The sequence below is a fragment of the Pundamilia nyererei genome, unplaced genomic scaffold, assembly GCF_000239375.1.
Source record: "Pundamilia nyererei isolate P.nyererei 1_Seehausen unplaced genomic scaffold, PunNye1.0 scaffold00133, whole genome shotgun sequence".
NCBI lineage: Eukaryota > Metazoa > Chordata > Actinopteri > Cichliformes > Cichlidae > Pundamilia > Pundamilia nyererei.
Window position 1 is genome coordinate 396,877 of NW_005187534.1, and position 12,154 is coordinate 409,030.

The window sequence follows — 12,154 nt, forward strand, 5'->3', positions numbered from 1 at the left end:
ATTATTATTATTATTAATATTAATAATCATAATCATAATCATAATAATAATAATCTGCATGTCTGAACATGCAGATTGTAAAAACTTGGTTTGAATTTTGGTTTGATTATTATTGAAAGTTGTACCTTCACAAATTTGGCTATAAAATATTCACTTTTTTGTTTTCCCCAAAAACTATTGATCTGATATTGTTGTTATTGACAGATTTATAGACAATATTTGTGTTTTCTTGATTCATGAGAGGTGATTTAATAAACACGTTATAGTTGTACTTTACAGTCATGTGAAGAATTTATTATTATTATTATTATTATTATTATTATTATTATTAGCCTTAAAAAACATATACATAAAAAACAGATATATGCCTGATATTTGTTGTTATTATCTAGAGCATAATGCACTAAAAACAAAAGATTCTTCACCCTCATGAATGTGAAGCAGACTTGTAAATAAAATGCAGATGAAATCTATTAAATCAAAGGTTCTTTTGTTCAAATTAATTAAGGAAGACCTGCTTGGTATTAACAGTTAATCCTGTGAACCTCAATCACACAAATCTAATTTATATTTAATGGAATCTGTTTTACAACATACATTTTTTACATGTAATCAAATGAATCAAAGTCAGCATAATTTTTGAGTCTGAGTGGGCGGAGAACGGATCGCTGTGGGACGCCACTCAGAGTTTTCTGTAGTCTGTCGTGATGCTGTGGGTGGGGTTTCCACCTTAAATGGAGATTCTGTTGGAAACATTCAGCTTTAGCCTGAAAACTTTAGCCTCACTAGTCCGTCTGCTGTGAGCATGACAAACCCATCACCTTCACCCACACGCCTCACCTCCGTCCCTCCATCGCCTCCTTTATCTCCACCTTTTCCCCTCCTCTTCCCCACCCGACAGTGCCGGCTTCAATCCCAGCGTGCTGATGGACTCCGCCCTCTCCACCAGCAAGCCCATTGAAGTAAAAGGCCCCGGCGGTAAGGCCACCATCATCCACGCCCAGTACAACACGCCCATCAGTATGTATTCACAGGACTCCATCATGGACGCCATCGCGGGACAAACACAGACCAAGGGCCACGACGCTGGGTATGAACACCACCTCCTCCTCCCTCTCCACGTCCTCCTTCCCTCTTTCTACGTTGACTTATCTCTAATTCTTCCTCCTGACATCCTCATCTTCCTCTTCTGTACCCACGTGCACCCCTCAACCCTGCCACCAGTTTTTTACACTCAGTATCAAAAACATCAAAAGCCACAACACCACCTGGGTAATGACTGACACAGTTACTATCAGTCCTGCTGAGGGCTGATCATCCATATTTGTAGTTTTCTAACACGTGGATGTGTTACAGGCAGCAGCGTTCAGTTTACAGGCTGATGCTTCGAGTACTCAACCCACAGATATTTCTTGATGAGAAATTACTTTTCATTTGTTGTTTTTGTCTTTTTCCCTTCGTTGCCTCTTCCTCCCTTTTCTTCTCTTTACTCTATTTAAGTGTCCTCCACCTGTCCTCTCCTTTCTGTCCGTCCTCTTTGGTCTCAGCCCGCTTCACGTCCGGCTCATCGCTGACACTGGTGGTGATGATTTTGGTGCTGCAATATTGTGCTGCCTGTTTGTGCACATGTGGGGAGAGGGGGACTTCTTCTGTGGTGGCTTCGAGGAACTGCTAAGGTTTCCGTGATATCAGAAAGCAGAATTTTTGGTTCGGGCTGCTCTGGGATCCTGTTTTTTTGTGCGTCGTGTGTTGTGTGGCTGAAGCCTCGGGTGTGCTGTGGGAGTCGGTCCGTATGAGGTGGACCAGTCCGAGTCAAATGTCCCCCAGAGAGACGTTCCCTCTGTCTGAGCAGGTCATCCCAATTTCTTCGCTCGTGATCACGTTTGACCCTGTTGCCTATCGTCTTGTTGCCGAATGCATTTCCAGCTCAGAGTTGCACTGATTTGTCAGAAACTGCTGATAAAGCCATGTTACTGCTGTGTTTTTGGTGGTGTCTTCCTCGCCTGCTCTTCCTCTGAGATGTAGCGCTGTCACTGTGTACTGTCCCCCTTCAAAGGTCTCCATGCCCATTCTTTATTTCAGCCTCTCTAATTTTAGACCCCGATAAAGCCGCTCTTATTGAAATATAAGCCTGAATAAAACTACTCATCTGTACAGGAGGGGGCATCTCTGGAAAACCAATTACAGTCCAGTATGATATCCTCCTCCTCCCTCACCGTGCGTCCTTCACTGAGAGCCAGTAAAAGCTTTGATTCCCCTGAGTTGTGTTAAAGCTTTGAAAGATCAAACATCAAACACAAGACAGAAACATGACACGTGTCACCAGAATCAGCCGACAGGCTGCAGTCCTGCAGGGCGGAGCCAAATACAGGTGCACTGCAGGTAGAGGGGCCTTAAAGAACAACAAAAGATTTCAAGCTACTAAAAAAAACCTCAGAAAGATGGAAAACAACACAATGGTGTCATTAATAGTTTTTAATGTTGGCATCTGTAACCACAAAGAGACCCGAACATCCACACAAAGATTAAAAGACTGAAAACAGCCTGAAAGAGAAGAAACTGACTTCACAGCACAAACTGGTGGATGTTCAGAAAAATGACCAAAGCTGCAAAAAAAAACCTGCCGAGGTTTCCGTTTATAAGAGAGAGCCAATCAGAAGCAAGCAGGCAGAACAGCTGGTTTCAAACAGGGTGAGCTGCTGCGAGGTGCAGGACAAGACAAAGAACATAAATAAGGAAGTAGAAATGAGCAGAAAGGTTCAGGTCTGCCTGGGCTGGACGTTTGTTCCTTTTTCTAACAAACCGTCCTCAGACATGCGAGTCCGGCTTCCTCTTGGCTCCATCACCTTCAGTAACGTTTTGTTCGTGTGACCTTTGAAATATCAGATATTTAATTCCAGGGTTAGAAGGACGTCAAAACTTTGGGCAGGGAAAACTTGTTTCCGTTCACTGCTGGGCCCACAGCTTGTGCTTCACTGTCTGTGGTCCCAGTTCTGTCCCAGTCATGGACCGCCTCGTGGACAGCGCCTCGCTGGTCTATCAGGCCGTCCAGAGCACAGAGAAGGACCCGGAGCTGAGCGAATGGAGCCGCCGCAGCACCAACGTGCAGTCCAAGTCCTTCCAGGTCCTGGCCCACATGACCGGCACCGAGTCCTGTAAGTGTCCTCTTCCTCCTCTTCCTCCTCTTCTTCCTCCCTGTATTGTCCTCAATTATTTAAAAGAGCAAATAAAAGCAAGAACAGACTCATGTATGTTTCCATACAAACAAAGGTGTGTAATTAGAGTAAACGATTACCTGTGGGAATGATTTTAAAATTAAATCTGATCATCAGGTGCTCAGTGTCGCCCCCTCTCCTCTGTTTCTGTTACAGCGCTCACTGAAGAGGAGGCGGCGGCTGTGAAGAGGAGCAGGTAGGCAGCAGAGCTCCAGTAGTCAGCTGCTGACCCCCTCACCTGTAGTCTCGACCTCATCTGCCCCGGACATGAGAACACCTGCACAGGCGGTCTCTGTTTGAGGCTCTGATATATACGTAAACGCGATGTGATTGGTTGGTGTCTGAAGCCTTTTGAATCTGCTCACGTGTAATGAGCTCATGTGACCAGCAGGAGGGGACACCGGACTGTGTGTGTGTGTGTGTGTGTGTGTGTACCGGTTTAGACGTCCTTGTGGGGACAGTGTTCGTCCTCACGGGTTTGAAGGCATTTTTGAGGCTCATAGTGTGGGTTTAGTCTCAGGGTTACAGTTAGGTTATGGCTGGGGTTCATTTTTGGTTGAGGTGAGTAGCTAGGGATTCTGTCAAATAGATGTCCTCACTGAGATATCAAAACGAGAATGTGTGTGTGTGTGTATTTGCTCAGAGGAAACATCATTTAAAAAATTGGTGGGGCACCACGAGGGACTCCCCGCCTCTTTGGTCCTTTCTTTATTGATTACTGGTAACTGGTGTTGATTGGTTAAAGAGAGAAAACCAGTGTGCAGAGGAGAGTCATCCTCCAGCTCTTTATTGTCACGTTTAGCCGAGGCAGGAAAAATTGAAAGTCAAGCAAAAACCGCAAACGTGACAAAGCAGACTTTTTACTCTCAGCCTGTGTGACGTCATACAGTCAAACTAAAGTATGCAGCCTGCAGGTACTCGACACTCTGCAGGACTCTGCAGACATCAGGTTATCAACAGGCGGTGAAGCTCACAGCTCGCAGTTAAAATCTCCACATTTCACCTGCAGAAACATGAACAGCTGAGACTGTCAGGTTTGGAGCATGCCCAGTTTAAACAGGCTGCTGTGACTTAGCATGTGCAAATAAGTGTCTGTGTTTAAGAGTTTTGGGTCTAATGCTAGTTTCAGGGATCAGGTGCCTCAGACGGCAGACACATGGCTACTTATATCTCAGTTACACCACCTTAAACCTTGCGTGGCTCAGAAGTCCTAAACAGGGCTTTATGTGGCCGAGGACGGTCTAAGAGTCCGCGCTGTCAGACAAGCCAGGTGTGGTGAGCTGCAGGTGAGGGCTGGGCCGAACGTCCGCTGACGACCTCTGAAGGTGTCACTGCCCTCAGTCTGTTTTCCATGACTTCCTGTTTTCCCAGCGGCTCGTCTGAAATCTCATCACAGCCGAGTCTCCGAGAGGATGAGCAAACCTTTCAACCCCGCCCCACCCGTACAGCCCGTCCCAGCTCTGATGGATGGAGCTTTCTATTCTCCGTGCACTTATTTAATCAACCCTCCATTATGCACCATCGATCTCTGCCCCCCCCCTAATTTGGACTGAAATACAACCTCCTCCCCCTCAAAGCTCCGGCTCCCCTCTGTCCTTCGTCAGAGTCCATACGCCGTCCAATGACTCACCGTGAATCAATAGGAGCAGAGGTCAAGCTTTTATCCGCCAATAAAGAGACTGTGTGCTTTTTTTCTCTTTAGCTGTAAGTCATCAAGGAGGAAGCAGCTGGATTAGACTCACAGGGCTGAGCTGGAAGCCTCAAAGCAGAGAAGCAAAGACACAGAAAGAAATTTTTCACTGCAAAATCCAGCTTCATGATCCCGATCATGCTGGGAAATGGAAAAATCTATCAGTTAAAGGTGGTTTATTCTGCTTATCTCAGGATCTGTGTTCTTATTCTGGCACAAGTTTTAATTATTTCTTATTTGTCTGAATGGCTTTGTGCAGCAAAGTCCTCAGCCTGAAACAAGGAGCTGGTGTCCGTACACCTCTAATGTAGAATGACTAGTGCTGACTGGCTCTGACTAACAAACACATGTTGGTTGGCTAAATATAAAATCCTTTGTCTTATTCCTCTGTCCATGGAAAGAAAAACTGAGTAGAAGCAAATAAATTAGGTTTTTAAAAGCCTTTCTGAAGTAGCTTTGCATGTTTCACAAATCAAAATAATCTATCGTGTGCAGGAAAACACTCTCAGAATAAAAGTTTATGTCCTACGATGTCTCTCTGTTCCTTTAAAGCAGAGCTAATCTGTTAAATAGAAGCTCTGCAGCTTTGCATGAGTCACAGTTCATCCTGCGTCTGAAACAAGCTGTTTTAGCTCCTCCTCCTGCATTTAGGCCAAGTTTGGTGGGTGTGGCTTTGGCGTCTGCGATGACTATATTAGGAATAGCCACCCTCTATGACACCATCCAGATCCAAGAGGAAAAAACTGAGATAATCAGAGTGTTTAAATCCACCTGGGCTTACGCTGACTTCTTTTCATGCAGGTCTGTGCAGCTTAAACAGCTTCATCGATGATTATAAGAGACACAGTGACAAGGTTGCAAAGAGTGCAAGGAGGAAGAAAATCAAGGGGTTAAGAGCTGAGATCAGCCATGACATCAGCACATGATGGGACACGGGGAATAAAACAGAGTTCAGTAAAATAAAATAAAAACCTGGACAAATGGTCTGTTTGCTCAGCAGGAAATAATAATCACCTCTTGGCTCTCCAAAGCTTTGGTGTGTTGATGTGATTTTTTTAAGGATATATGCTCCCAGACTTTTAGTGTTGCATTCACGTGCTGAAGGGAGAGTCTGACATGTGGGTTTCATCTGCTTGTTTTTCGGCTTTTTGTTGTTTCTTCATTTGCTGGAGTTACACTGAACTAAATCCACATAGTTGTCACGCTTCAGAGCCATTACTGTCTTTCAGGAACCACATCTGAGTGATCGTGTCAGAGTTTCCTCTGGTTTGATCTCTGTGCTTTGTACAAATGTTTTTGCAGAATAGAAAAAAACCTTTTTGACATTTGATCCAATGTTTCTGAGACCAAAGCAGCGAGGTGACGTCATCCTGTCGGCTGTCTTTAAGCTGTCTGGCAGTTTCCTGAAGGATCTTCTGTCTGTGGCGTTGTTGGTCTGGTGAAGGCGATGGAGTTTCTTATTTTTGGGTCTTTGGGTCCTGATTCGATTATTGATTATTTGTTAGACAGAAAGAAAAAGGTTGATGGTCAATCCGAGTCGCACCTGAGTAACATCAGGGGGGAGAGAGCGGGGGTCAGGATGGGGACGTAGCGTCTCAGTTTGGATGACCTCTGCTGCTGTTGTCTCTATGCCCGCAGCCTGAAGAGACAGCCTGCCGCTGGTTTCGGCCTCCAGTACAGAGCTGCAGTCTCCAGGTACAAACCCCTGCGGGCAGGTGCGCTCGCGGCTGTGGGCTTCACAGCACTCAGTAACACAGCAGCTGCTTTTAAACGGAGGCTTCTTCAGCTAAAACTCCTGGCGGCACACAAGTGGATTGTTAGGGTTTTGTGCACGGGTGGTGTTTGAACCCATAACTCTGGCAGTTTTGTCCGGATCATGTAACACCTGAGTAACAGTCAGTAACCTCACCATCGTTTCATCAGCTGAATAACAGGCTGAGTCTCTGCTAATGCCCTCTGAAGGAAGGACCTTAAAGCTTTTGTTGCTGTTTGTTAATGAAGCTGAATTCAGTTGGTTTGAAGCCCTCTACCCTAACACTAACCTTGTTTACATCAGGTAAGTCTGATACAGCTAAGCTGCTGCTAAACACCCAGACCTGAGACTGATACCCCCAGAAAGAAAAACTGCAGGTTTACACCCCAAAACCTGTCAACACTTCTTGAAAGAGGACCCTTTGTGCTTCTGTCCTGCTCAACATTTTATTCTTTCTTTCAAACAAGCTGTTGATGCTAGTTTCTATATGCTTGTTGTCTGTGACAATATTATATTGACACATCCAGAGAGTGTAAAAACATCATAAACATTCGAATCACTCCAAAGCCCAACTTTTGGCTCACAAATTTAATTTTTGATTCACAAAACAGTGCAGCAGCCTGGCTGTAATCACTGTTTACTGCAACTTATCTATATTCAGATGACGATTCACAGTTAGAACCAGTTTAAGAGCATTTTTGACTCAGTCCAGGATGCAAAGCAAACCTGAACGTGGTCTGTAGAGGTTTCTGTTTAAAAACAGTGAGTATCTGCACCTCAGGGGATGCTTGGAAGCCTAGACTAACCCTAACCGCCATATTCACAAAAATTAGAAGAAAGGTTAGTTAAACAGTTTAGAGAGAAATTTAAAACCAGCAGAAACAGTTACCTAAACCCGAAAAGCACATGGTTAACACTAAAATCAGCAAAACTGCTGAAAGAGTTCAACGTTATGGGTCATTTTTTAGCTGAAAATTCATAAATATATAAAAAAGTGAAAATAGTTAAATGTACTCTAGAAAAGCTAGCTAGAAACTAAATTGATTGTTGAAATGTAGTTCAAATTAATAGCTCCACTGATGGAGCTATTAATTTTTTAAAAGTTTTTAAAAGTGTTTCTGATTCACTCTAATCACATGGATAAATGACTACATAATATAAATACTACATGTATATAGTATTTGTTTGACTCTAAGCTCTGCAGAAGATTTCCTATGTACCCAGCTCTACTGTGTGTGTAACAACAGCAAAACTTTATCTTTATCTTAAATATCTGATATAGCTAATGAAATGCACGAACATGTAAGCATGTCAAAGACATCAATAATATCAGCTAAAACTTCATTCAATGTTGGAATATTTATCAAAGTAAATCTAGTGAATTCCACATATATTCGATGGAAACTGCTAGAAGAAAGCATTAAATTCTTAATAACACAGTGTTACAGCCTAAAAGTCAGACACAACAATGAAAAACGCATCTTTCAGGATCTTTACACCCATTGATGAGATTACAATTTGAGTCAGTGTTGATGACTAACTTAGCTTGTGGTTCGAAACATGCTTAGCTTAGTTAAAGTTTTTTTTGAGTACAACCTGAAGTAGTTAATACCATAACTACCACTGAGGCTAACTACTTGAGGCTCACTATGACTAAAAATCCCGGACGAGCCCCCAAGTACAAAACTGAACCTGATGACAGAACCATTTGGAAATCATTCAAAATAGGTAATAATGACATTTCTTTCCCTCTCCAGCCAGTACGGTGCACATCCTACCATGCAGCCGGCGCCACAAGTTCCACACCCACAGCAGTACCAGCCAATACCACAGCAATACCAACATGCACCTATGCAGCAAGCTCCACAAGCTCGGCCCCCACAGCAGTATCAACCAATGCCACAGCAGTACCAACAACCACCCACACAGCAGGCTCCACCCACTCAACAGAGCTCAATTCAGATCCCTGTTGGCTCCGCCCCCCCTAAGGTAGTCAGTACTGCCTGCATCTACCCTTCACAGCCAGGTGAGTTTCTGTTTTGTTTATATTAACTTGCACATATAATATTTATATACACATATTTATACTTCTTCCACCCACAGCACCACCTATGGCTCCAGCTGCAGTGCCACCGCAGCACCGCCCTCCAGCCGCCGCCCCGGCCCCGCTTCTGGCTGCTCCAGCATCCTCCAACAGACCCCCGTGGGTGACCGACTCAAACTTCGCTGATAAGTTTGACCCCGGCAAGACCACCTCCAGCACCATCAAGGTGCAGCCACTGCCCCAGGCCGCCCCTCCCCCACCAGCGTACATCCCTAACCCCTCCCCTGCTGGGCATGCAGCTCCCAGCCCCGCCCCCATCACCCCCAGCCCTGGACCCATGACCTCTAGCCCCGCCCCCTTTCCACCTGTGGCCAGAGGCGTGGCCCAAAGAGCGGAGAGGTTTGCAGCCAGCAGTCGCACGCCTCTATGCGGGGCCTGCAACAGCGTCATCAGGTAACGCACTGACACACTTCTGGAGCCTCAAGTGGAGATCAGAGGAACTGCAGCTGTTGGTGCTTTATTATTTTGCTCCTGAGGTTCCTCCTTTGGGTTAAAACGAGTGACGTTAATGAAACGATGTCACTTTAAGGGCAAATTAAAATCAAATTACTTAAAATGCTGCTGCTGTTGTTGCAGGGGTCCATTCCTGGTGGCCCTCGGCCGGTCCTGGCACCCCGAGGAGTTTAACTGTCACTACTGCCACATGTCTCTGGCTGACGTCAGCTTCGTGGAGGAACAGAACAACGTGTACTGTGAGAACTGCTACGAGGAGTTTTTCGCCCCGACCTGCGCTCGCTGCAACACCAAGATCATGGGGGTGAGAAATTTTCAGACACCATTTCTGATTTTATTTTCCTTTATTTAATGTTATAAAACCATAAGTTTTGCACTGAAATGCCACCCATATGTGACACTAGAGGCTGATTAGACCTTATTAAATCTTGTCACGCTGTATGTCGCAGGAAGTGATGCACGCCCTACGGCAGACATGGCACACCACCTGCTTTGTGTGCGCTGCCTGTGGGAAAGCCTTTGGAAACAGCCTCTTCCACATGGAGGACGGAGAGCCGTACTGCGAGAAAGGTATGCCGACACCACGCCTTCATCACAGCTGCGAGAAAAGCTGCACAGACATCAGGCAGACGCAAAAAACTGTCACATGCATCACGCTCAGAGAAGGAACTGCTAATCAGAGTCTCAGTGCAGCCCCTCAATTTTAACTCCTCTTTCTTTTGATTGGCCCTGCCCCCACAAACAACAAGTGTGTGGAGCTTCTGTGTGCCCTGTGTGACATCAAAAAGATCCAAGAGTAGAACAAAGTGTGTGAAACAGATTAACAGGGATTACATACTTCATGATTCACGGTTTTTGGACTCACGGCTGCCATCTTCAACACTTCCTATCTCTGTGTCGCTCAGATTACATCGCGCTGTTCAGCACTAAGTGTCATGGGTGCGACTTCCCAGTGGAAGCTGGCGATAAGTTCATCGAGGCTCTGGGTCACACCTGGCACGATACCTGCTTTGTTTGTGCGGTAAGGACCACGAGCAGCTGGGTCTGAGGGGGTCCGGTTGTTTAAATCTTCGATGCAGGGGAGCAGAGGTCAGTTTGAAGTTTTTCATCCCGGTTTTCTCGTCTGCAGGTCTGCCACGTGAACCTCGAGGGTCAGCCCTTCTACTCAAAGAAAGATAAACCTCTGTGCAAGAAGCACGCTCATGCCATCAACGTGTAAACCCGCCGGATCACGCCTCATCATCACCACCAACATGTGTGGAAACGCTGGCTTTTTTTCTTTTTTTTGTGCAAATTTCAAATTTCTGCTGCCTGATGATTCTGCTTCAGATCCATCCGACCCGTCGCATCACGTACTGTGGTTTATTTTTCTACCAGAAAAAGTGTGTGTGTGTGTGAGAGAGACTGCTGAGCTGCAGAAATACAGGTGACTGTAGGGAGTCTGCAAGGTGCCAAATTAAATATTATATTTTTTAGTGTTTAATAATAATAATCAAACTTATAACAACAAAAATATTAAACTGGCTAAGCTATGCAATAAGGATTAAATAGATATTTAAGTAAGTCTAAATAATAATATTATAATATGAGGAAGAAATTCTTTCTAATAAATATCAAAAACAGAGTGTATGAAGTATGTTTATTTTTCTCTTAAACACGGGGTTAAAGTAGTGGGATATTTAGGGTTAAGAGGGTTAAGAGAGTTTTTTTTTATTATTTTGATAAAGTTATTATTTTTATGAAAAAAAATGTCAGAAATAAAAATTATTATAAAGTTTTATTAGTACTTTTTTTGGCTTGGTTTGTAGTGTTTAAAATTTCAAGTTAACTTGTGAATTATTTCATATAAATGTGAAATTACAAATTTATTATAATTAAACGTTTTAGAGTGGCACTCTCTGGACTCCGTATAGCGGATATTGTTCTCACCATTTTTGGACTATTTTTGGTAATGTGCCTCTGTTGACTGTTTGAATGCGACTTTAATATTTTTATTTCCCTTTTAGACTAAAATAAAATTATATGAAAGTTTTTATGAGGCAATACGAAGTGAAACAACAGACTGCAGAGAAGCTGAAAAATCTATAAACAGCAGCAAATTGGAGATAAAAAAGACTGAGAAGTGTTTCTAGCGTTGCAACCTGTCGTCACTACTCCGACTCTGGGGGCATGAACACACGACAGGTGACACGTTTCTGTGGCCCCGCCTGAGCAGGTGAACCTCCAGATGTTTTAAATGTGAAAACCGCATCTAAACGCACAGAGATACTGTGTGAGTGACGGAGTCTAGATAAACTGGAAACGTTAAACTGACCACAGAAGCTGTTGGGCTCCAAGTGCAGGTGTGCTTCTGCTCTCACGCCGCACTAAGGTGCATTTGGACTTGTTTGTTCAGGTGAACCTGCTCAGGTGAGACAGCTCTTCGACTTCACGTGCTTCGGGGGGAGAAATAACCTTGAATTTCATATTTATTCGACAGTGTGATCTTTATTGAGACGCTAGTATATCGTCACTGCTGCGTGCAAATGATTAGTTATTTGATTCATGTTTGTTTCAGAGCGTTTGGCATCACGTGGTTAAGTTTGAGTACTGATTTCATGATGATTTATGTGTGTGTGTGTTTTAACTACACTGTAAATGTGATGACCTTAGTCTGACTGTTAACAACACAATGGCTCCGCTAAGGATGGGTATCGTTTAGGTTTTATCCGATACCGGTGCCAAATCAGTACTTTTGAAACGGTGCCGGTGCTCAAAAGGTGATCAAACCGGTGCTTAAAGAATGGAGAACACAAAATTGGTCCAAAAACCTCTCATGTTCAGCTGTTTTTCTGTAAAAAGATAACAATGTTAGCCTTTTCTGCAGCTATGGGGCATATATGGTATCACTCTTGGCTGGAAGCAGTGCTTAAACAATGGAAAAGACACAAACTTTGTCC

General features: G+C 44.2%; 1 protein-coding gene across 5 annotated transcripts in view; it reads left to right on the top strand.

Annotated features, from left to right (window-relative positions):
* The window catches only part of LOC102212741 (LIM domain-binding protein 3), a 34,603-nt gene extending 22,653 nt beyond the window's left edge, over positions 1–11,950 (top strand). For 2 of the 5 annotated variants that reach the window (XM_013913475.1, XM_005743553.1), the window contains exons 6-15: positions 902–1,090; positions 2,992–3,155; positions 3,372–3,411; positions 6,544–6,600; positions 8,416–8,684; positions 8,762–9,155; positions 9,339–9,519; positions 9,665–9,785; positions 10,121–10,236; positions 10,345–11,950. In XM_013913475.1, coding sequence (XP_013768929.1) covers positions 902–1,090; positions 2,992–3,155; positions 3,372–3,411; positions 6,544–6,600; positions 8,416–8,684; positions 8,762–9,155; positions 9,339–9,519; positions 9,665–9,785; positions 10,121–10,236; positions 10,345–10,434 — 1,621 coding nt within the window. In that variant the 3' untranslated portion in view covers positions 10,435–11,950. The remainder of the gene's footprint in view (positions 1–901; positions 1,091–2,991; positions 3,156–3,371; positions 3,412–6,543; positions 6,601–8,415; positions 8,685–8,761; positions 9,156–9,338; positions 9,520–9,664; positions 9,786–10,120; positions 10,237–10,344) is intronic. The other 3 variants (XM_005743554.1, XM_013913476.1, XM_005743555.1) reach the window with 3 other exon arrangements.
* The last annotated feature ends 204 nt before the right edge of the window (positions 11,951–12,154 follow it).